Below are 23,590 nucleotides of genomic sequence, written 5' to 3' on the forward strand. Positions count from 1 at the left end.
ATGGAACAGTGAGATCATGACCTGAACTGAAATCAAGAGCCAGACACTCAACTGACTAAGCCACCCAGGTGCCCCTAGCCCATTTTTTTAAATGTTTTATTTTTGACAGAGAAACAGAGAGACAGAGACCGTGTACGAGCCGGGGAAGGGCAGAGAGAGAGGAGACACAGAATCGGAAGCAGGCTCCAGGCTCAGAGTTGTCAGTATAGAGCACAACCCAGGGCTCAAACTTGTGAGCCATGAGATCAAGACTGACTGAGCCACCCAGAGGCTCCCTCCCTCCCCGACCCTGTTTTTATTTTTTTTCCCCTTTGGCCCTGTTTTTAAAGACAGGCTCAGGAGAAATGTCATCTCCAGGAAACCAAAATCTGATGAAATCTATTTTAAGTATTATGACACATGGAGGAGAGGAAGGGATTGTCTGAAACTGCCAGGTTATACCACATTGCAGGGCAGAGACAGAGGACCAGTACCATTCTCCAGGAAGCTTTAAGCTCTTCTTGAGGGTGTTATCAAGATGAATTTATTAGGATTTGGAGAAAGGAGGAGGCCTTCTTGACTGGGTGTAGCACATACAATAAGGCAAATGGACTACTGGATGTACCAGATTGGGAGCCTTTAGAACTTGTGACCCTTCCCCCCAACATGAAAAATACAACCCAGCCTCGAACTCCGGGGACAGTGTGTACCATCACAATTATGACTCAGCAACGGGAGAAACTAGGGGTGGGGGTTTGTCCTCTGCTGTCTGCTTTAACCGCCCTGCTTGGCCAATCCTGAAAACAGAGGAGTTCTGGAATTAGGGATCAGTAAATTAGTAAATCAGTAATATCTGTCTGTGCAATTATACTTCATAACACATTTTAAAAAATTAATGTTTATTTATTGTTGAGAGACAGAACATGAGTGAAGGTGGGGCAGAGGAGACACAGAATCCGAAGCAGGCTCCAGTCTCTGAGCTGTCAGCACAGAGCTTAACGCAGGGCTCGAACCCATAAACCACAAGATCATGACCTGAGCCAACAAAGTCAGACACTTAACTGACTGAGCCACCCAGGCGCCCCTGTGCAATTGTACTTCACACTGGGGTTATGATACTGGAAGGTCTTCCAATCATCCCCTTACCTTACTCAGCATATGGCCATTGATTTGGCCAACTGTTTTTCTATACCTGCTCATTTTGGCTCTAAACAGCATTCTGCCTCTGCTGGGCAGAGACAGTAGCTTACCTTTATCGCCCTGCTCTAGTGGTAGTTGCCAAAGAGGAAGGGGATGGGTGAAATAGGTGTAGGGGATTAAGAGGTACAAACTCCCAGTTATCAAAAAAAAAAAAATGTCAGGGAGACGAGGAGTACACCATAGGGAATGGAGTCAATAATGTTGTAATAATGTTGTATGGTGACAGATGGTAGCTACACTTTTCTTAGTGAGCATGGAGTAATGTATTAGAATTGTTCAATCACTTGACGTTGTACACCTGAAACTAAGATAACATTGTATGTATGTATGATAACATGTATTCAACAATTAAAATTTTCAAAAGATTTAATCAGATAAAAAAGAGTTGTAATAATTTTAATGTGATAATTCAATTATTTTTTTCAAAAAATTCTACAGCACTGGGCCATGTCCTGACAGGTCAGGAGTTCATACCAGTGGTCTAGATCTAACTCAAATAGCATTTATTACATCAATAACTTAGCGACTAGGGATGATTTATTGTTTTTTTATTTTGTAGTTTTAATTTTATCTAAATCCAAGTTAGTTAACATATAGTGTAATAAAACTATTTTTACCTTCATATATATCAATATTTTCTTTATATACGTAGGTACTCTGATTTCGGGTGTATATATTTATAACAGTTATATCATCTTTTTAAAACAAATTCAAGTTAGTTAACATATAGTATAGTATTGGTTTCAGGAGTAGATTTAGTGATTCATCAGTTATAGAGAATACCCAGTGCTCATCATTCCAAGTGCCCTCCTTAATGCCCATTACCCATTTAGCCCACCCCCCCCACCCAACACCCCACCAGCAACCCTCAGTTTGTTCTCTGTATTTAAGAGTCTCTTATGGTTTGCCTCCTTCTGTTTTTATCTATTTTTCCTTCCCTACCACTATGGTCATCTGTTTCTTAAATTCCACATATGAGTGAAATCATATATTTATCCTTCTCTGACTAATTTCACTTAGCATAATACCCTCTAGTTCCATTCACATAGTTGCAAATGGCAACATTTCATTCTTTCTGATCGCCGAGTAATATTCCATTGTATATATATATACCACATCTTCTTTATCCATTCATCCGTCGATGGACATTTGGGCTCTTTTCTTACTTTGGCTATTGTTGATAGCGCTGCTATAAACATGGGGGTGCATGTGTCCCTTTGAAACAGCACACCTGTATCCCTTGGATAAATGCCTAGTAGTGCAATTGCTGGGTCATAGGGTAGTTCTATTTTTAATTTTTTGAGGAACCTCCAAACTATTTTCCAGAATGGCTGCACCAGTTTGCATTTGGGGATGACTTAGAAGCAATTGGACCTAAAGCTCTTGCTTCCCTTGTCGATTTTGGATCTCAGCCCATTAAATGGGAAAAAGTTTGAGGGCTGTCTGACAATAACCTTTTTGAGAGTCCAGTTACCTGGATCAGAGAAATCCTACCTGGGACAAAACTTTTTTTTACCTTCTAGCCAAAGTTTGGGGACTAAAACAGGGGCCCTGAAATTAACTGACTCCTCTGGGAAATAGTGCAAACACATCCCATTTGTGGGTAGAAGCCTCCCTTCCTCTGGACTCTCATCACTGGCTCAAGATATCCTCTGGATGTCTGGTCTGGCCCAAGAGTAAAAAGTAGAGCCACCACTAGGATTCTTCCTCAGGAAGTTGTACAGAGATGTGGCACTCCAGACTCCATAGCGTCTGCTCAGGGGACACACTTCGTAGCTTCTGTATTCCAAGAATGAACTTGTAAGCAGACAGATCCTTGAACTTGTCTGTCAGCCCATGCAGGGAGGTGGGGCTGAAGCCTGGAACAGCTCCCACCTCCGTCAGCTCAGCTCCCGCTTCTACTCAGCTCAGCACACACTTACGATCTTGTCATTTTACTGAGTTTTTGAAATGATTTTTATTACACTCTAGCTTCTGGAGAATACCAGGTTTGTTTCGAGCCTCCCTTCAGGCCCATCTATCTTATGCCCTGTCCCTGTCCTGGTCCTGGGGCTGAGGTGCAAGTGGAGGATGGAACAATGACCTCCCCACCTTTGTGAAGACTGGCTTTCCACACCGTACAGAGCAGGCGGCAGCATTGGGGGTGGGAGCGGGGCCATGGGTCAGTCTTCATCTGAGTCACTGGGGCCCAGGTACTGGCACACAGCATCATAGTGAAGTTCCACCAGCTGATTCTCTCTCTGCAGCTGCACCACAGCCCGGCTCCGTTCTCTGTCCCAGTCCAGCAGGCGGCCCACCTAGAGTAGCAGCGGGTGGAGTCAGCAGAGCCAACCCAGACTCTGGGACATCCCCTGCATGCTCCCACCCCCCACGCCCAGGTCTGGGACTCACCTTTCCAGCCTGTGGCCCCAGCACCACCATAACCCGGTTGCCTTGGACCTTGGGGACCAGGGTCTCCAGCATGTCTTCCCTCAGGCCTACAGATGAGGGGAGGGAGTGAGGCCCACAGCCAGGACTAGCCCACCCAGGGTCCTGTCACAAGTCCTTTTCTGTATTCCTGAGAGCCACTCTGTACCCTGTTGACAGGTGTGGGTGAGGACACCTAAGGAGCAGTTCCTAAAAAAGGGAGCACTTATGTAGGAAGATGATGGGTGATGACAACAGATACCATTTACTGTGGGCACATTATATGCCCTGCCCTGCCCTGCCCTGCACAAGGAGTTCAGGACACATCTGTACAAGAGAGAGAAATAGCTCATTTTCATGTCAATGTCGCAGATGGGGAAAGGAGGGGCTCAGATAATCACTATCACAGAAGCGCCTAATGTTCTGTCAGAAGATTCTGGGCCTTGGGGGCGCCTGGGTGGCTCAGTCGGTTAAGCATCCAACTTCGGCTCAGGTCATGATCTAATGGTTTGTGAGTTTGAGCCCCGCATTGGGCTCTGTGCTGACAGCTCAGAGCCTGCTTTAGATCCTCCATCCCCCTCTTTGTCCCTCCCCTGCTGGTTCTCTCTCCCTCCCTCCTTCCCTCTCTCTCTCAAAAATAAATAAGCTTAAAAAAAAAAGACTCAAAATTAAAAAAAAAAAAAAAAGATGATTCTGGATCTTACAAAATATCTGAACTCTACCCTATCTCCCAGCCTCTGCCCACACCAGCCTCTTGGTCTAAGACAGCCTTCCCATCAGCCTCCAGGATGATAACGACCCAGTGGCCATCCCTCAGACTCACCTTCCAGGACCTGGCCTTGATCTGTTCGACACACACAGGTATCTGGGCTGAGGACATCTTCGATCGTCATCTGGGGAGGTCAAGGGATGTGAGAATGTTGGGAGTTATGGGGACCTAGTCCCTGGGGGAGGAGGAGGACCCAGGTTGCAGGGTTCCCACCTTGGTGTTGTAATACTGGCCACCCTTGTGCAGCTTGTCCACAAAGCGTACGCGTAGGTCCCTGTGCAACCAGTGCTGGCTCCTGGGACCTGCCTTCTCATTCTTGGCAGCAGGCTCCCCCTGTCTGTGGAAAGGGGCCAACACGGGGCTTAGTTCATCAGATGCACATTCTGCTCACCCCACCTTTGCTGCTGCTGTGAAACCCACCCATAATGCTGTCTCTAGTTCCTTCTATGTGCCTGCCTTGCCCTGGAAGCCTTCTCTGACTGCTAGAGCCTCTCCACAGCCTTGCCTTCTCCCCCCCATCCCAGATGCCCAGGGTCCCACCGGTCAGGAAGGTGTTTTCGCTTCCTCTGTGAGTCCTCTTGCTGGCTGGGGAGGTCCTGATCCCGGAGGGCCTTCCATGACGAAGCTGTTCCATTCTGTTGCACTGAGGAAGTTTTACGCATCTGGCCTACATAAGGGTGTGTGGGGAGAAGGAGGAAGGAGCCTCAGTGTGCCATTCTCTTACCTTGCAGGCTACACCTCAGCCTCAGGCCACCTCCCACTTGCCTCAGTGTCCCCTCCTACTATCATGACTTTGCCTACACCAATGGAATGCTCTCCCCTTCCCTTCAACTGCTGGGGCTTCCTTTAGAAAGCCTTCCTCAGCCACTCGAGCCTGCTGATGCTGATGCTGCTAATCTAAGGCGACCACCTAGTATGGGCTAGAAAATCCTGAGAGCTCTGTCAGCACCAATCTCCCATCTGCCAAACTGCCCCATCCTGCTGCCATGCCTAGAATGCCTTCATCCCTGGTCATGGCCTAGTCCCAGCTGCCCTCACTCCCTAGAAGAAGAGAGGCTCATCACCCTGAATAGACCTCCCAAAGATAGGAATTGGTTTCCATACCTGTTTATTCTCTCTCAGAAAGAAGCAAAAGAAAGCCCCAGGGTTACTACATCAATTTTTCCTCAAACTGAATAAACCACTTATCTTCATTCTCGCCTCCTGACCTCTGACCAGAAGTCACACCTGACAGGCAGACTGTTGATCTCCCCGCCAACCCCACCACCTGGGACAGGCCCTACCACCACCCCCCCACCCCCGTGGAACGCTTCTCCAACTCTCCCAGCTAGGTAAAAAGCTCACTCACTGAGATCCAAGGAATTCTTGTCAAACTCCTGCTGTGAGACAGGTTGCAGGTAGTACTCACTAACAGTCACCATGCGGCTCCCCACGGCCAGGCGAACCATGGCCCGAACGTTGTCAGGATCGAGGCCTTCTACCTGAATGGTTGGGGGGAAGAAGTTAGGAATGTGGACTAAACCCACATTCCTAGGCCCCAGCTGTCCACTCTTATTTCCAATAGGCTTGACCCCTCTGTCTCCCCCACCAGACTGACCCAAGGCCTGGGACGGGCCCTGGTCCATATGTCTCCCCTGCCAGACTCTGTGGCTTGGATATATTTTAAGAATTTAATCCTCAGGAACATGTGGCATATGGCATTCTCTCTTTTAGTTGGAAACTGAGGCTCAGAAAGGCCCAGCAAGTGGTTCTGAGTTACCGAATGAGGCAGCAAGCCAGGCATGCCTGAAAGACAAGGACTTCCAGCCCTTTCCTCCCCAAACCCAAGTCTTCCTCCCTCTGGCCCTCACATCAATCTTTCCTGCTGCCTGTCTCAGGCTCCCGGCACAGTTTTGTTCCTTACCTTCCCATAGAGGCCTCGGTGCGGGCCAGAAAGAACCACCACAGCTCCCCCAGGCACCAGTCCTTGAGGCTGGTCTTCCTTATCCTTCTCTTGCTCCTCATCTGGCTTTGGCAGGCGGTGGGGGCCAGTGGGGGCCAGGGCCTGGACCTCAGTCAGGTTGGCACCCAGCCCTAACCCCTTTGGTCTCAGTGAGTTGACACGGGGCTTTACCACTCTGCAGGGAGCACAGTATGTGAGCTTGTTGGCCAGGAGAGGGGGAAGATGTAAGTTTTCAGTGCCTCCCCCACGCACTACTATTCAAATTCCACCCTGTCAACATGTTCAAGAATAGCCTTCCCCATCTCACACTAGGACTGCTTTTGATTTACAGAAATAACAATTTCATTTGGTCCAACCTAATAACACATTGGATAGACCATCTATTACATAGTATCTACAGCAGGACCTGAGGCAGATCCCTGTAATCAAACACCCTGATATTTCTACAGGGGAAATCATACAAATGTTCACGCCAAGCAGGAGAAATAGACTATAAAATGCTCTGTGTCTCAGGTCATGTTTGGCTACTAAATGGTTTATGAAAAAAATGTTTGGTTTTCAGAATTCTTTGGAGTTGAGAACTGAGAAGAAGGGACCATAAGTCTGTGTGATCATAGCAAATGTCTAGTCTATGTTTATTTGGGGCCAGGGCCTGCTGTAAGTGCTTTATGTGTATAATTTCACATAACTCCACAACAGACCTGGGAAGTCAATATTGTCATTATCCCCATTTCCAGATGATGAAGCTGATGTTCAGAAAAGTAACCTTTACATAAATGGGATCTCATTACAGAGTTTCAAAGGGTAAATAGGAGATTGAAACAGTAGTGGAAAGGCTTACTAAATTAATTAGGGTGGTAACATGCCCTCTCCCTGCCTGGATGGTTTTGGATGGGTAGTAACCATGGGGGTCTTGTTCGCTGCCCCCATCTGTTGCCCCTTGCCCCTACCCTAGAACTCACTGATTGAACGTGCAGCCAATGCCCTCGCCAGGTTTCCAGCCCATGCCTCGTAACATGGCCAGCCCATAGGCCTCTACAGGGACTGCCTCATAATCAGCTTCTTCCGGCACCTACAGGTTCAGGCAGAGGAAGGACGGTTAGGCTTGGCTCACAGTGGGTCCTCCGAAGTGCGCTTACTAACACCCACAGGGTGACCCTCAATGCTTCTTTTCCAATAAGCTCAAGGTTAGTTTTGATTTCCTCTTGCTGTCTCTCACTTTACTCCTCCATGTTGTCCTTCAACAAATAATTATAAAGCACCTGTTCTGTGCCAGGTACTAATCTAGGTGATGAGGATAAAGCAGTAAACAAAACAAAAACTCTTGCTCTGTGAGGCTTACATTCTAGTTGTAGAGACACACAATAAATAAAATACATAAAACATGGTATGTCAGGTAGTGATAAGTTATATAAAGAAAAATAAAGCAGCTTAAGCGGATGCAGAGGGATGGAGAAGAGAGGGTTACTGAGTTGATATCTGAGCAGAGACCAGAAAGAAATAACAGAGGGAGCCAGGAGGATATAGAAGGAGGAGTAGTCCAAGCAGAGAGAACAATAAGAGCAAAGGCCCTGAGGCAGGACAAGATCTGGTGTGGGAAGAACATCATGAAAGTCAACCTGACTGAAACAGTGCTGTGGAGGCAGAGAGGGTGGTGAGACATTAATCAGGAGATCTGGGCTGGAGCTACAGGAGGCTGGCCACCACATAAGGGGACCCAGTGAGGAAGTTACAGCAATGGTCCAGATGACAGATACTTGTGGTTCAGACCAGAGTGGTGATGGTGAGAAGTGGTCAGATTCTGGATGTATTCTGCAAAGGGACATGATAGGATTTTGCTGAAAGGCTGTACCTGGGGGTATGGAATAAAGAGGGGAGTCAACACTAAGGTTTTTTGGCTGAGAGGAAGGATAGATGTACCTGGGTTCAACTGAGATGTGGAAGGCTGGGGGAGGAGAGGAAATGAGAGAAATGAGGCCAAAGAGGGAACAGGGTGGAAAGTGAGATGAAGGTCCTATTTTTTAAGATGAAAGACATCAGAAGACATCTGAAGGCCAACGAGAACAGTTCAGTCAAAAGAGAGGGTGGTCTGGGGCTGTAAGAGAAATAGGCCCCAAAGAAGCATCACTAAAAAATTGTGAATAAAGAGGTGAAAAGTGGAATCCATGTGTATGAAAGACAGACTTTGTTGCTTCTGTAGACATACCCCTCACTTCTCCTTATCGATCACCTCCCATCCTCACTCCAATTCTTTATACTCACTTTAGACACACTGCAAGTTGCTTCACCAATGGGCACACACAACACCGACTCCCTGCCACCATGCTGTTGCTTAGGTTGTTGCTGCCATTGGTACTCACCCTGCTCCTCCCTCTCTCACTAAACCCTACTTGTCCTTCCAGGCCTCACTCCTACCACTCTGGTCTGAGGCTCCATCATTTCTAGCCTGCACTGCTAGTCTCCTTGCTTCCGCCTTTACTTACTAGTCTGTTCTGCTCATAGTAGCCAGAGAGATCCTGTGAAATCTTAAGTCTTCACCCTTTCTGCTCAGAGCCCTCTCATGGCCCTCATATCATTCACAATAAAAGCCAGAGTCCTCACCATGGCCCACAAGGCCCTGCCTAGTTTAGCCCTAGCCACTTCCTACTTTCCAATTTTGTCACTTTCTACCTCTGCTTAATACAGTGTGATAGATTACACTCTGTCATCATAGACAGTTCTACTTGGCATTTAATATTATTAGTGTTCCTATGTGTCTTGAAACTTGTGTTTCTGGTCTTGGGATGCCTGAAATTGTCTACTCCTCCTCCCCTTCACTCATTCCCCTCCAGCTACACTGGTCTCCTTGGTGTTCCTCAAACACTCTAGGCAGAGTCTACCCTCAGGATCTTTACATTTCCTGTTCCATTTGCTCATCTTGTTCAGATAATTCCAGAATGCAAGTGATTTTCCACACCTCAGTATCTGGATTCCTTTGTTAATGCTTCCAAAAAAGGACAGAAGGAGGAAGAACTAGGCAGCAGGCCTCTAGTACACACACTGACTTTCCCTGCTGGGTGCAGAGAGGCAAGCCTGGCAGACAGGGCAAAGAGAGGCTGGGGCTGGAGGAGTTAGGGGCCAGCTCACTGTCTCAGCTCGGGGATCGCTGTCTGCCCCTTCTCCGTTAGGGATGCATCCTTTCTGGATCATGGGGATAGCAAGCATGGGGTTGATACCCGAATTTTCTCTCTCCTCCAGGGACTTCTTGGAGTCTAAGGAAGAATGGGAGGAAGCAGTGAGGTCCCACCCTCTCCTTCCATTTTCCTCCCCCTCTTCCTTCACTGGGGCAAGGCAAAGAGGGGATCACTTACCCTCAATGATCTCCTTTACAGCTTGAGACAGCACCCCTTCCACCAAGGCCTCAGTGTTTGTGGATGGCCCAGGAGCCTGGGTCGGTGGCTGCCTGCGATGGCCATTCTGGATCAAAGGGATGATGAGTTCCTTGGGGGTTTCTGAGGGCTTCACACTGATGTGGACACAGAGATGTGAAGTTGGGAGAATAGCATGGTCAGTGGGTTCTGAGCCACACTCCTCCCTTCAGAGAAAACACAAGAGCCAAACTCACCCCCAGCTGGAGGGACCACACCCTCGCTCTCCTGTCATGTCTCTAATGGTGTTTTCTTTAGATTCTCTCCCCCACCCCCAACTCTTAAATATCAGTGCCTTTGAGGAATCAGCCTTCAGTCCCGGAACCTCTGCTCAGCCCAAGACCCACTTCCGTGGCTTTCACAATGACTCACAAGTCACCATCTTCAGCCCAGACTCTCCCCAGGTCCAGGCTCCACACCAACCCCTGGATGGCTTATTCTCTTCTGGAAGTCTCTCCCTCCAACTCTCCTTTCCACATTAAGCTGATGATGGCCTCCCCAAAACTCCATCTGCCACTCCACCCCATTCTCTATACTGGAGAAGCTCCACCGCTTCAGCTGAGAAACTAGGGGTCCTGTCATTCTCCACTCCTTTCCTTCTCTCAAAACGCACACATCTCAAGGCCCCCAAGTGCTAAAGACACACCCTCTCAGGAATACATCCTCTTTTCTCAAACGCCCTGGCTGTCAGGTCCAATTTCCCCACCTCCCCTGTTACACACTCCCGCCTTCTCGCCTCCACGAATTTCCTCAGGCTGTGCTCCAAAGGTTTGGTGGCCGCTGCCACCAAAACAATCAACTCAGATTCCACCCTCCCGCTTGAACCCACCGAACCTAATTCCAAGGGATGAAAGACACGGCGCTTCACCTCTGCAGCTCCCTCCCTTCCACGGTCTTTAAGAAATCCTTCTCCTCCGGAGCCGCACTCGCGTCGTCTCCCGGATCCGCCAGCCGTCTCCTGGCGGACGTGCGACTGAAGCTGAATGAAATTGGGGCAGCAGAGGCTCCCGCGGGTCGCAAAGTACCGTCTTCAGCGTCCGCCATCTTGCCCCTCTTCCCAGGCTAGTGTGCTGCTTTCTGGGAAGTTTAGTTTGGGCTCAGTTTGACCGGGGCCAGACGACGGGCTTTAGAACTACCTTTCCCAGAAAACACTGCGGCATCGACTGGCGTACGTGGAACAGGGGCCTTAAGAAGTAATTGTTGCTGTTCTTCATAGGGGCGCGTCGCGCCAATCATATAGGAATATGTGGTTCTTGGGGGTATTCATTGTTTCATTCAAGTAGTCAACAAGTAGTTATTAATCGCCGTGCCCTACTGGTATGGGAAATGTAGATAAAAATACATCATTTAAGAAAAAAATCTGTGTCAGTTGTGTACAATAACAAATAGACATGTAAATGGTGCCTACTGCTGCCAGATTTAATACGCCACAAGCTCTGGATTCAAATATTAATAAAATAGACCTCCTCCTTTCTAGATGATCATAGTCCAATAGGGAACAATGACCTAAACAGATATTAAAAGTATATATACATGTGTGCCTGGGTGGCTCAGATGGTTAAGCATCCCACTCTGGATCCCAGCTCAGGTCTTGATCTCAGGGCCCGAGTTCCAGCCCCACGTTGGGTTCCGCGCTGGGTGTGAAGACTACTTAAAAAAATACACATACATACAGTTGACCCTTGAATAATGCAGGGGTTAGGGGATCCAATCCCCTGCCCCCACAGTTGAAAATTTACAAATAACATGATTCCTCAAAAACTTAACTACTAATACCCTACTGTTGACTGGAAACCTTAATGATAACCTAAGCAGTAGAGTTACACATATTTTGTATGTTACATGTATTATATACTGTATTTTTTTATACTGTATTCTTAAGAGTAAGCTAAAGAAAAAAATGAAAATGTTATTCAGAAAATCATAAGGAGGAGTGTCGGGGTGGCTCAGATGGTTAAGCATCTGACTCGATCTCAGCTCAGGTCATGATCTCAGGCTTGTGGGTTCAAGCCCTGCATGGGGCTCTGTGCTATCCGTGTAGAGCCTACTTGGGATTCACTCCCTCCCTCTCTCTCTCTGCCCTCCCCCCACTCTCACTCGCTCTATCTCAAAATAAATAAACTAAAAAAAATTATGAGGAAGAAAAAAATATATTTATAATACTATACTGTATTTATTGAGAAAAATCCTGGTATAAATAGACACGTGCAGTCAAACCCATGTTGTTCAAGAGTCAACTGGAGTTCCCACTGTTACCCAAAACTGGGTTCACCTTTTGGTAGAAATGGAGCCAAAAGACTCATCCAAGCAAAGAATAGGAAAAGGAAGAGTTTTACTTGCAACAAATAAAGGAGAACACTGGGGATATCTCCCAAAGCAGTGTCTCCTTCAACAATAAAAATGGGTAAGTTTTTTTTTTTTAAATTTTTTTTTCAACGTTTTTTATTTATTTTTGGGACAGAGAGAGACAGAGCATGAATGGGGGAGGGGCAGAGAGAGAGGGAGACACAGAGTCGGAAACAGGCTCCAGGCTCCGAGCCATCAGCCCAGAGCCTGACGCGGGGCTCGAACTCACGGAGCGCGAGATCGTGACCTGGCTGAAGTCGGACGCTCAACCGACTGCGCCACCCAGGCGCCCCAAAAATGGGTAAGTTTTAAGCTAAAAGTGCATATATATTCATGGAAGGGCTTGCAAAATAGGGAATTCAGCATGGAATTGGAGCAAAGGTCATCTTAAGGCAACTGAGACCAGGTCTCAAGTTAATTGAAGTCAGGAGAGCTGGTCAGCATCATCAATTCTCTGGCTCCAGTTGGTCCGGTATTTGAGTGCTCAAAGGGATTTAAATCCTGCAAAGAGGACTCAAGAATATGTGTCAGGTCAACCTTTACTTTTGAATCAGAAATGGAAGTTTTACCACTGATTTATTGTTGCCGATATGATTAGGCTATCTTCTGGCCTGATAGTGTCTCTTTGTCCTCACATTCTTTTGTTTCCTTCAAATCATTATCTACTGAAATCTATTCTTCTGCAATTTCAACACATCTCAGGAAGTTCTACAAGAAATGTGCAAGTAGTGCTTGTCAGGCAAAAATTGCAAGATGAGCAAGAGTCTAAAATGAGTTTTCTTTCTTTTTTAAGTTTATTTTTTTATGAGATAAAGAGAGAGAACAAGTGAGGGGGGGGGGGTGGTCAGAGGATCCAAAAGTGGGCTTTATGCTGACAGCAGTCAGCCCAATGTGGGGCTCGAACTCAGGAACCGTAAGACCATGACCTGAGCAGAAGCCAGATGTTTAACTGACTGAGCCATGCAGGCACCTCTAAAGTGACTTTTCTTATGTCAAGAAATTTATGCCTCATCTTTCTTTTTCCAGGGATCACAAATTATTTCTGCTTATACTACCAACATTAAATATGTTGTGAGAGCCACGTTCTAAGGCTTTGAAAGATTAATGGGACAGGTTCCTTTTGTGTAGGACCTTAAAGAGAGAGAAGAGAAATTGAAAGGGCCCCATGAAGGGCTGTTTTTTGAAGGACTGCTTTTTTGCCCATTTCCCTGCTTCTCTTCTTGCTAGGACCAGCACACCTGCCTTACACATTCCTTATAATACAAATAATGTATGTCCTCCTTGTAACAATGAAGGAGTTAATGATTTCTTTGGAGGCTTCCAGCACAATAGAAAACTTCTAAGGAATGAGTGAGTGAGGCCATCATGTGTGTATTCATGTATTCCAGACCACCGGTGCTAGAAATCTCAATTTTAAGACCCCCTAGCACCAAGGAATAAGTGACTTATGGAGGACATGTGGACCATTCTCCCTGTTCTGTCCAGTTCCTCAATGCTTGAGAGGACACTTACATCAGACCACAATCCTCAGTAAAAACTCCAGACACCAAGCAAAGACAAGCCTCTCTCCTTTCCTTTCTGAGTCTCCCAGACACTCTGCCTTTATCTGTACTCTCTCTGTATCTTTAATAAATTCTGCTCTTACTTCTTCTTGGCTCACATTTGATTTTTATGCTGCGTGAAGCCAAGGACCCTCTTGGCTGGTCCTGCGGGACCCTCTCTGGGTCCTCGGACCCAGCCTGCCTTCATCATAAGAGTTTATAAAGTAGAAGAATGATACTGAAATAGCCACCAGAAATAATACCACAGATGTGCTAAAAACTCATCCCAAGGAAATCATTAAAGCGAAAAGATTTTTTTTAAGTTTATTTAAGAAATCTCTAGGGGCGCCTGGGTGGCGCAGTCGGTTGAGCGTCCGACTTCAGCCAGGTCACGATCTCGCGCTCCGTGAGTTCGAGCCCCGCGTCAGGCTCTGGGCTGATGGCTCGGAGCCTGGAGCCTGTTTCCGGTTCTGTGTCTCCCTCTCTCTCTGCCCCTCCCCCGTTCATGCTATGTCTCTCTCTGTCCCAAAAATAAAAAAAAAAAAAAAAAACGTTGAAAAAAAAAAATAAAAAAAAATAAAAAAAAAAGAAATCTCTACATCCATGGGGCACCTGGGTGCCTCAGTTGGTTAAGTGTTGGACTTCAGCTCAGGTCATGATCTTAAAGTCTGTGGGTTCGAGCCTTGTGTCAGGCTCTGTGCTGACAGCGCAGAGCCTGGAGTCTGCTTCGGATTCTGTGTCTCCCTCTCTCTCTCTCTGCCCCTCCCCCACTCACACTGTTTTTTTTTTTCTCTCTCTCTCTCTCAAAAATAAACATTAAAAAAAAAAAAAGAAATCTCGACATCCAACGTGGAGCTCAAACTTATGAGCCTGACATCAAGAGTCACCTGCTCTTCTGACTGAGCCAGCCAGTGAGAGGCCTGAGAAAATTAAAACTTAAAAGCTTAAGTTACGGGAAACTGAAACCTAACCAAGCTTAACCAGCTTGTTCCGCTTCTGTACAATTGCTTGGCGCGCCCATGTATTCCTGATCAATCATTGTTGCCTGGCACATCCGTGTATTCCTGATCAATCATTGTGATACCCGTACCCCCGGTTGTGGTCTGACCTAAAGGCAGGAACCAATCGAATACTGTTAAGTGTCCAACTTTAAACACCAACCAATCGCAGCTCTGTAACTGTGGAAAATTCCTGATTTCCCCATGACTTGTTTGTACCTGTCTATAAAAGGGGTGTAAAAACCTCTCTCAGGGCCTCTTGGCATCACCGGCAACGGGGGCGCAGAGGTCCAGGTTCGAACCTGCAATAAATGACCCTTGCTGCTTAGCTTTGACTCTGGATTCTGGTGGTTCGTTTTTGGGGGTCTCTTAGACTCTGGGCGTTTCACCAGGAGTCCAATGAAAAGATTTTTATGTCAGATTCATCATGGTATTATTTATTGTAGCAAAAGATTGAAGACCACTTAAAGGACAACAGAAGGAGACTGGGTAAATGAATTATAGCACATTTCTTGCATGGAACACATATACTAAAACATTTAAATGTGAAGCTATAAATAAATGAAAGTGAAATGTTTGGTAAGTAGAATAATGTGCTGGGTCAGAGGATGGTCTTGAAAACACAGACCACAATAATCAATCTCATGGCCATGTTTCCAGGCTTAGAAGCCCTGGGCATCCTTAAAGATACCTAGCAGATAAAGACTACAAAGCAACTTTTATAAATGTCGATTTAAATAAAGAGGTAAACTGATGCAAGTTCAACAAGATGAGTTTATTTGGGAACAGCAAAGATTGCAATTCTGGACACCCAAACTGTAGCAAGCTACAGATAAGACCCGAATTACAATTTTTCTCCTATTCTCAAATAAATTCATCTTTCTGAGCTTGCCTCGGTTTACCTCTGTATTTAGGTTGACATTCCTTGGAGTCAGAAGTGGGATCCAAAGGAGATGACCTCAGAAGAATGATGATCCAGGAGATCATGTGAGGTACCTGTCCCAAGAACCTTTTGCTCATGGCTTCTGTCAGTCCAGACCTACTTCTCTTGGGTGAGTCTCCTCTAGGATTCTGAGCTCCCTGCCTTTGGTTAACATTTCTGACTTTATTCAAGATCTGTTTAAAAACTATCATTTTTTGGTGAGTACTTGTTTCTCTTAGTGAATACTAGTTTGTTTGGTGAGTACTTCTTTGATTTATTATTGGAAGCACATCAAAATGTTGGTATAGTTCCTTTGGAATTCTTGGGACTGTTAAAAATAAAGCCACACATAAGCCCAAGGTGGAGTCACTTGCCTTCCAAGTTGCAATTAATTGCAACTTCAACCTCTCCAAGAGTGGAATTTTAAACCAATCAGTCTGGAATGTTCTGGTCTGCACCAAAGAGGTAATCTCTCACTTGGGGCCCTCTCATTCCCAAAGGAAGATCAGGTAATCTGCCTGATAAGAACCGCCCCACCCCTCACCCCACATTTTCTTCAGAGGGGAAGTGAATTTACCTAAAACAATACTTTATTTTCTTTTGCTTTTTTTCTCTTTTCTTGCCCAATCCTCCTTCCTATAAAAACTTGCCATTTTGTGTAACTCCTAGCAAACCTCCATTCTACAGTTTATGAATTGTTTAATAAAACCGACTAAATCTTCAAATTTACTCAGTTAAATGTTTGCTCTTTAGCAGGTATTAGAACCATTAAACAAGCTTGGCAAGTTTACAGAATAGAAGATCAATATACAAAAATCAATTGTTTCCATAGACAAAATAAAGATGCAATTAAAATATTCCATTTACAAATCGAATTCAACAGCATATAAAAAGAATTATTCACCGTGATCAAGTGGGATTCATTCCTGGGATGCAGGGCTGGTTCAACATTCGCAAATCAATCAACGTGATACATCACATTAATAAAAAAAAAGAGAAGAACCATATGATCCTGTCAATCGATGCAGAAAAGGCCTTTGACAAAATCCAGCACCCTTTCTTTCTTTTTTTTTTTTTTTAAATTTTTTTTTTTTCAACGTTTTTAATTTATTTTTGGGACAGAGAGAGACAGAGCATGAACGGGGGAGGGGCAGAGAGAGAGGGAGACACAGAATCGGAAACAGGCTCCAGGCTCCGAGCCATCAGCCCAGAGCCTGACGCGGGGCTCGAACTCACGGACCGCGAGATCGTGACCTGGCTGAAGTCGGACGCTTAACCGACTGCGCCACCCAGGCGCCCCCAGCACCCTTTCTTAATAAAAACCCTTGAGAAAGTCGGGATAGAAGGAACATACTTAAAGATCATCAAAGCCATTTATGAAAAGCCCACAGCTAACATCATCCTCAACGGGAAAAAACTGAGAGCTTTTTCCCTGAGATCAGGAACACGACAGGGATGCCCACTCTCACCGCTGTTGTTTAACATAGTGCTGGAAGTTCTAGCATCAGCAATCAGACAACAAAAGGAAATCAAAGGCATCAAAATTGGCAAAGATGAAGTCAAGCTTTCGCTTTTTGCACATGACATGATATTATACATGGAAAATCCGATAGACTCCACCAAAAGTCTGCTAGAACTGATACATGAATTCAGCAAAGTTGCAGGATACAAAATCAATGTACAGAAATCCGTTGCATTCTTATACACTAACAATGAAGCAACAGAAAGACAAATAAAGAAACTGATCCCATTCACAATTGCACCAAGAGGCATAAAATACGTAGGAATAAATCTAACCAAAGATGTAAAAGATCTGTATGCTGAAAACTATAGAAAGCTTATGCAGGTAATTGAAGAAGATATAAAGAAATGGAAAGACATTCCCTGCTCATGGATTGGAAGAATAAATATTGTCAAAATGTCAATACTACCCAAAGCTATCTACACATTCAATGCAATCCCAATCAAAATTGCACCAGCATTCTTCTCGAAACTAGAACAAGCCATCCTAAAATTCATATGGAACCAAAAAAGGCCCCGAATAGCCAAAGTAATTTTGAAGAAGACCAAAGCAGGAGGCATCACAATCCCAGACTTTAGCCTCTACTACAAAGCTGTCATCATCAAGACAGCATGGTATTGGCACAAAAACAGACACATAGACCAATGGAATAGAATAGAAACCCCAGAACTAGACCCACAAACGTATGGCCAACTCATCTTTGACAAAGCAGGAAAGAACATCCAATGGAAAAAAGACAGTCTCTTTAACAAATGGTGCTGGGAGAACTGGACAGCAACATGCAGAAGGTTGAAACTAGACCACTTTCTCACACCATTCACAAAAATAAACTCAAAATGGATAAAGGACCTGAATGTAAGACAGGAAACCATCAAAACCCTAGAGGAGAAAGCAGGAAAAGACCTCTCTGACCTCAGCCGTAGCAATCTCTTACTTGACACATCCCCAAAGGCAAGGGAATTAAAAGCAAAAGTGAACTTCTGGGACCTTATGAAGATAAAAAGCTTCTGCCCAGCAAAGGAAACAACCAGCAAAAGTAAAAGGCAACCAACGGAATGGGAAAAGATATTTGCAAATGACATATCAGACAAAGGGCTAGTATCCAAAATCTATAAAGAGCTCACCAAACTCCACACCCGAAAAACAAATAACCCAGTGAAGAAATGGGCAGAAAACATGAATAGACACTTCTCTAAAGAAGACATCCGGATGACCAACAGGCACATGAAAAGATGTTCAACGTCGCTCCTTATCAGGGAAATACAAATCAAAACCACACTCAGATATCACCTCACGCCAGTCAGAGTGGCCAAAATGAACAAATCAGGAGACTATAGATGCTGGAGAGGATGTGGAGAAATGGGAACCCTCTTGCACTGTTGGTGGGAATGCAAATTGGTACAGCCGCTCTGGAAAGCAGTGTGGAGGTTCCTCAGAAAATTAAAAATAGACCTACCCTATGACCCAGCAATAGCACTGCTAGGAATTTACCCAAGGGATACAGTACTGATGCATAGGGGCACTTGTACCCCAATGTTTATAGCAGCACTCTCAACAATAGCCAAATTATGGAAAGAGCCTAAATGTCCATCAACTGATGAATGGATAAAGAAATTGTGGTTTATATACACAATGGAATACTACGTGGCAATGAGAAAGAATGAAATATGGCCTTTTGTAGCAACGTGGATGGAACTGGAGAGTGTGATGCTAAGTGAAATAAGCCATACAGAGAAAGACAGATACCATATGGTTTCACTCTTATGTGGATCCTGAGAAACTTAACAGAAACCCATGGGGGAGGGGAAGAAAAAAAAAAAAAGAGGTTAGAGTGGGAGAGAGCCAAAGCATAGGAGACTGTTAAAAACTGAGAACAAACTGAGGGTTGATGGGGGGTGGGAGGGAGGGGAGGGTGGGTGATGGGTATTGAGGAGGGCACCTTTTGGGATGAGCACTGGGTGTTGTATGGAAACCAATTTGACAATAAATTTCATATATTGAAAAAAAAATGATAAAATAAAAAATAAAAAAAATAAATAGAATGCAGGGGTAAAAAAAAATAAATAAAATATTCCATTTACAAGAACCTCAAAATATTAAAATACCTAAGAATAGATGTATCAAAAAAAAAAGTGTAAAAACTGTACTGTGAAAGCTACAAAACATTGTTGAAAAAAACTTAAAAAGACCTAACTTATGAAAATACATGCAATACTGAGTCAGGGCCTGTGCTGGATTCTCAGCCTTGACCTGTTGAGTACTCTCCTGCAGCTCCCATCCTCCTCTGCCATCCTCTCCCTTAATCTGTGCCCCCAAATTCATTAAGGAAGTTTCCAGCGCCATGGACTGTTGAAGCTCCCCCAAAGTATCCACAGGTTTTTCACACTTTTCTGTATTTGCCACCCCAGGAACTCTGTATGAGAAGCAAGAGGGTCTTGGGACAAATGACTATCGAAGACATTACTGTCCTTACAATACAGCATACTAAAGGCTGGGATAAGGAAGAGGCTAAGAAAGCTGTGACTCTCCATAGAAAATACATAGGCCCAACCCGCTAAATTTACATTCTAGCCTTATCTCTTCCAACTTATACTCAGGATCGACCACAATTTAATTACCTAGGCAGTGCCCAATCAAAGCAATTCTCCAGGTGCCACCCACAAGAATACGTACCCTTATACGCCCCTTCTTAACTAATCCTGGGCCCAGCTAATAGAATAAGCCTCCAGACTTTCCTACGGCCCTCTAATACACACGAAGATCTCGCTCCTCATATTAACACCCTCAGGCCCTCCCTGGAGGGTGCAATTCCAAGATTGGGCTCCGGAACTTTCCAGGCTCCGCCCTCTAACTGGCCTATAAACTTCAACCCATTCCTGACATTTCGAGTCCCGCCCCTTCGCGTTTGTAGGCTCCACCCCCTGGAGTGGCTTTCCAGGACCGCCCCTTAGCCAAGTGCCCGCCCCCAACGCTCTCCAGGACCCACCTTCTCAGAAATGCCATTCAAAGCCCCACCGACAGGGATAACCAATCCGGCCCGCACTCACAACTAGCCATGCGACATTCACCTACTGCAGTAACCTTCCCAGTGTCCCCTCCTGGAGGAATAGTCTAGGATCACGTCAGGGCTCTCCCGTCTCGCAGCTCCCTCCGAGCCCCGCCCCACCAGTCCCCCCCAGGGGAGCATTGGCCCCACTCAGGGGAGCAACCAACCATCCCGGGTCCGCTACGTCAGAATCCGGCTCCAGTCAGACCCCGCCCCCCGGGAGGCCCCGCCCCGACCCCGACACGCACCGGCCTTGGGGCGCAGGCGCAATGTGGCGCCCGTCCTGCGTACCAGCGCCGCCACGTCGGCCGCAGCTCGGGCCGCCAGGGGGCGCGCGTCCAGCCGCGCCAGGAGCTGCCGGGCTCTGGGGCCCGCGGGCAGGGAAAGGCCCCGGCCTGCGCGGGTGAAAGGAACAGGTCAGCGCCCGCCGGAGCCTCGGCCAACCCCCACGCTCCCCGACGTCCGAAGACCTAGAATGCCCCTCAAGATCTTCAGAGCCCCCCGACCACTCGCTCGATAGTTCCGAAGGTCGCCCACTGCCCCTCTCAACTCCCGCGACCCCCAGACCATCGCGAGTATGCCGGTGGACCCCCGCCTGCCCCCACCATAATCCTGGAGATAGCTATTTGGCCGAAATATTCCCGGACCCTTCCGAACATCTTGGGACTATCTCTGGAGGTCTCCGACTGCCCCTTCATAACCCCAGATTCCAAACTCTTTCCGCACGATATCGAGAGGGACCCGGATTTCTCCAGATGCCCCGACAGAACAGGGTCGGCCGCCGCTGCGGCCCCGGCACCCCCGATTCCCCTTCCAGATATCCAGGTATCCAGATACCCTGATGGCCCACGTAGTCCCAGATTGCCCCTCCATTTATCCCAGAGGCTCCCCGCCTAACGCCCCCACCCCCGCAATTCACTACAGACCCTGAGTGCCCAGGTGTCCCCAGTGGCCCGGGCAGACCCCTGTGGCACAACTCCCCGGAGACTCCTGAGAGCCCCCGGGTCTGGTACACGGCTCCGCGGTGCGGATGCGGGTGCGGGTACGGGTGCAGGTCGGAGACCTGGAGCCCAGCCCGGGTCGCCGGGCCCCCCTGCTCGCCGCCGCCGCCACCGCCACCGCCACCGCCACTAGGGCGCCGGGGCTGCTTTGTTTACTACCTGTCGGAAGGAAAAGGTGAGGAGCAGACAGGCGGGGCGAGGGGTGACAGGGACGCGCCCAGTCCCTCCCCACCCTCCCGTACCTCCTCTGCTCCCCCTAGGGTCCGTGACGCCCCCCGCGCGCGGCTCCATGACCCGAAGTCGGTCGGGTGGACGCACGGCCGCCAGCGACGCGTTTGGAGCTACTGGGCGCGCTCACCTGGCGGCCCGCCCGAGCCTGGGCGCCGCTGTAGCCGGCTGGTCCCGTGCCCGGCGACCTGACCCGCGCAGTCACCTACCTGGCGGCAGGCAAGGAGGCCTGGCTGTGGGAGCCAGCGTGAGCGCTTGGCCTCCCTCTACCTCAAGCGCCCCCTCTGCTCTCCCAGGACCCTGGGCTGTGCTCCTTTTCCCACCCAGGAGAGGCTTTATTCCGTGAGCGAGAAGGGGAAGTCGAGGCCCAGAAAAGTTAAGGTCCCCGCCCCAGCTCTGACAACTAAACACGGGGGTGCAGAAGTGGAACCCACGTTTACCAGAGAACTCTGCAGCCTCCAACAGAGCTTTGCTCCTGGTAGTTACTCGGTACATTTGCAGTGAACGTTGGCCTGAGCCAGGACCTACTTGGGAACTGGAAGAGTCTGTTGAGCTGGGCAGGGGGTAGCCCTTGAGGAGACTTGGGTACCACGGGAGGGTTTGGAGCCCTGAGCATGATAGGGCTGGGAGACTCAAGAAGCTGGGAAGGGCAGGTGCCCTGGAGAGTGGAGGGGTGGTAGGGGCCTGGACTTGAGGAGGCTTTGAAGGCCCCCCTGTTGGGAGGGGACACCAGCCAATGAGAGGTGAGAAATGAGGCCTCTCTTAGGTATTAAAAGTGGGGGCAGCCTGGGGACAGAGGTCCGGGGGGGGGGCACTTGGGCACAGTGCTACTGTAGTGGAAGGAGGAATGGGGTGCAATGAGAGACCGTCTGTGACCACCGTGACCACCACTTTGTGGAGGAAGAAACTGAGGGGCACAGGGGCTCAGACACCTGTCCAGGGCCCTACAGCCGGCCAGTCTCAAGAAGCTTACCCCCAACATGCACTGTTTCTGTGACTTTCACTATAAGCTGTGGACACACTGTGTCCTGATGCTCATTCTGGGTGGCCGGGCAGCCTCTCTGGGCCACCTTTCAGGGTCTCTGTGGTGTCATAGGTGAGAGGGGTGGAATGGTCCCTGCTTTCCTTCCTCCTGGAATGTTGTGGCCCTCCCACTTCTGATCTGACCTTGTCTGAAGGGAAATACACTGGACTTTATTCACTGCTCTGCCTTGTTCTTGTGCATACCACATGGGGCTGTCACCGTTCCCCAAATATGTGCACGGTTTTCCCCACCCTCCTGCCTTTGCCATGCTGTTTCCTGTGTATTGGAGCCCTTCCGAATCTTGTCCACCTAGAAAAGAACTTCATGTTATCAAGGCCCAGTTTTAAGGCTTCAACAATCCATTCATCCTTTTCTGAAAAGAAAGAGCATATGTTCATTGCAGAAAATGGATGATTGGTTGAATAGGTAGAATTGTAAACTAATGTGCTTTTGTCTGTGAGGAAGAGTCTAGGCTGATATCTTTGCCTGCGTCTTCTCAGGAGCACTGGATTAGGGAGAAAAAAAACCAAGGCTGATCCCTAGGCTCCCATGTCCTCTCCTTCCCTGGGAAGCCTTCCCACTCTACTCTCTCTTCCAGGTCCCTGTCCCCTTGAACTCCCCTTGGGGAATTCCCCAATCCTGCAGGGCAGTGCTGGTCACCGGACTCACTGGCCTATATGGGCCTCTGTCTCCCTATACTGGGTTCTTTGCCCACATCTGACTCAACCTGGGTCTGGTGTTCTGTAGGGGAAGGTTGAGACCCTCTATAGTACAGTTCTCTGTAGAATTTTCATTAGTTTATGTATTCTGTGGACATTTTCTAACACCTGGTCAGAGCTTGCCCCCCCCCCCCCCCCCCCGTCACTGTGGTGCAGGAACAGTTGGGTACATGGAACTGAAACTGCCCTGGCGCTGCCATTAGCAGAAGCCATCTCTGGAGGAAGAGGCCCTACTGGATGCCTACGCAGACAGACATTTACAACACAGTGTGGTCAGGTCTGGGACCTGCCTCTCTTCTAGGTTTGTATGGAAACGTATTTCTCAAAGTAGGAGGGTACATCAAATTTTATTTAATAGTTACCTCAATTTTTTACTTTTAGATTTTTGGCCTTATAGTATGTGGGCCTCCGTTTTTATTCTTCCCCTAGGACTCACAAATGTTGTGGGTTGGCCTGGTCAACCTCAGAAACAAAAGGGGAGCACATAGATTTCAAAATTTGACATGCTACAAAGACATGGTAGTAAAAAGTGATGAACTG

The 23,590-nt window shown here is 47.5% G+C and overlaps 2 protein-coding genes across 6 annotated transcripts; one reads left to right on the top strand and one right to left on the bottom strand.

The window, feature by feature from the left end:
- Positions 1-962: 962 nt before the first annotated feature.
- On the bottom strand, positions 963-21,423 carry GPKOW (G-patch domain and KOW motifs). 5 transcript variants are annotated; one of them, XM_058713795.1, is made up of 12 exons: positions 21,322-21,423; positions 10,572-11,017; positions 9,647-9,801; positions 9,423-9,547; positions 7,259-7,368; positions 6,258-6,471; positions 5,703-5,835; positions 4,895-5,021; positions 4,568-4,691; positions 4,409-4,478; positions 3,571-3,656; positions 963-3,476 (listed from the first exon to the last, which is right to left on the bottom strand). In XM_058713795.1, the coding sequence occupies exons 2-12, from the start codon at positions 10,745-10,747 to the stop codon at positions 3,342-3,344; spliced, it is 1,455 nt and encodes a 484-aa protein (XP_058569778.1). In that variant the 5' UTR covers positions 10,748-11,017; positions 21,322-21,423; the 3' UTR covers positions 963-3,341. The 5 variants fall into 5 exon arrangements, with proteins under 5 accessions (XP_058569778.1, XP_058569777.1, XP_058569776.1 ...); XM_058713794.1 differs by lacking the exon at positions 21,322-21,423 and adding an exon at positions 20,019-20,194 and having other exon boundaries at positions 10,572-11,014; XM_058713793.1 differs by lacking the exon at positions 21,322-21,423 and adding an exon at positions 20,019-20,194.
- On the top strand, positions 20,656-22,509 carry LOC131502061 (WAS/WASL-interacting protein family member 3-like). The gene is made up of 3 exons (XM_058712701.1): positions 20,656-20,661; positions 20,933-21,254; positions 21,340-22,509. The coding sequence occupies exons 1-3, from the start codon at positions 20,656-20,658 to the stop codon at positions 21,651-21,653; spliced, it is 642 nt and encodes a 213-aa protein (XP_058568684.1). The 3' UTR covers positions 21,654-22,509.
- Positions 22,510-23,590: the final 1,081 nt, after the last annotated feature.

This window comes from Neofelis nebulosa, chromosome X, assembly GCF_028018385.1.
Source record: "Neofelis nebulosa isolate mNeoNeb1 chromosome X, mNeoNeb1.pri, whole genome shotgun sequence".
Classification (NCBI taxonomy): Eukaryota; Metazoa; Chordata; class Mammalia; order Carnivora; family Felidae; genus Neofelis; species Neofelis nebulosa.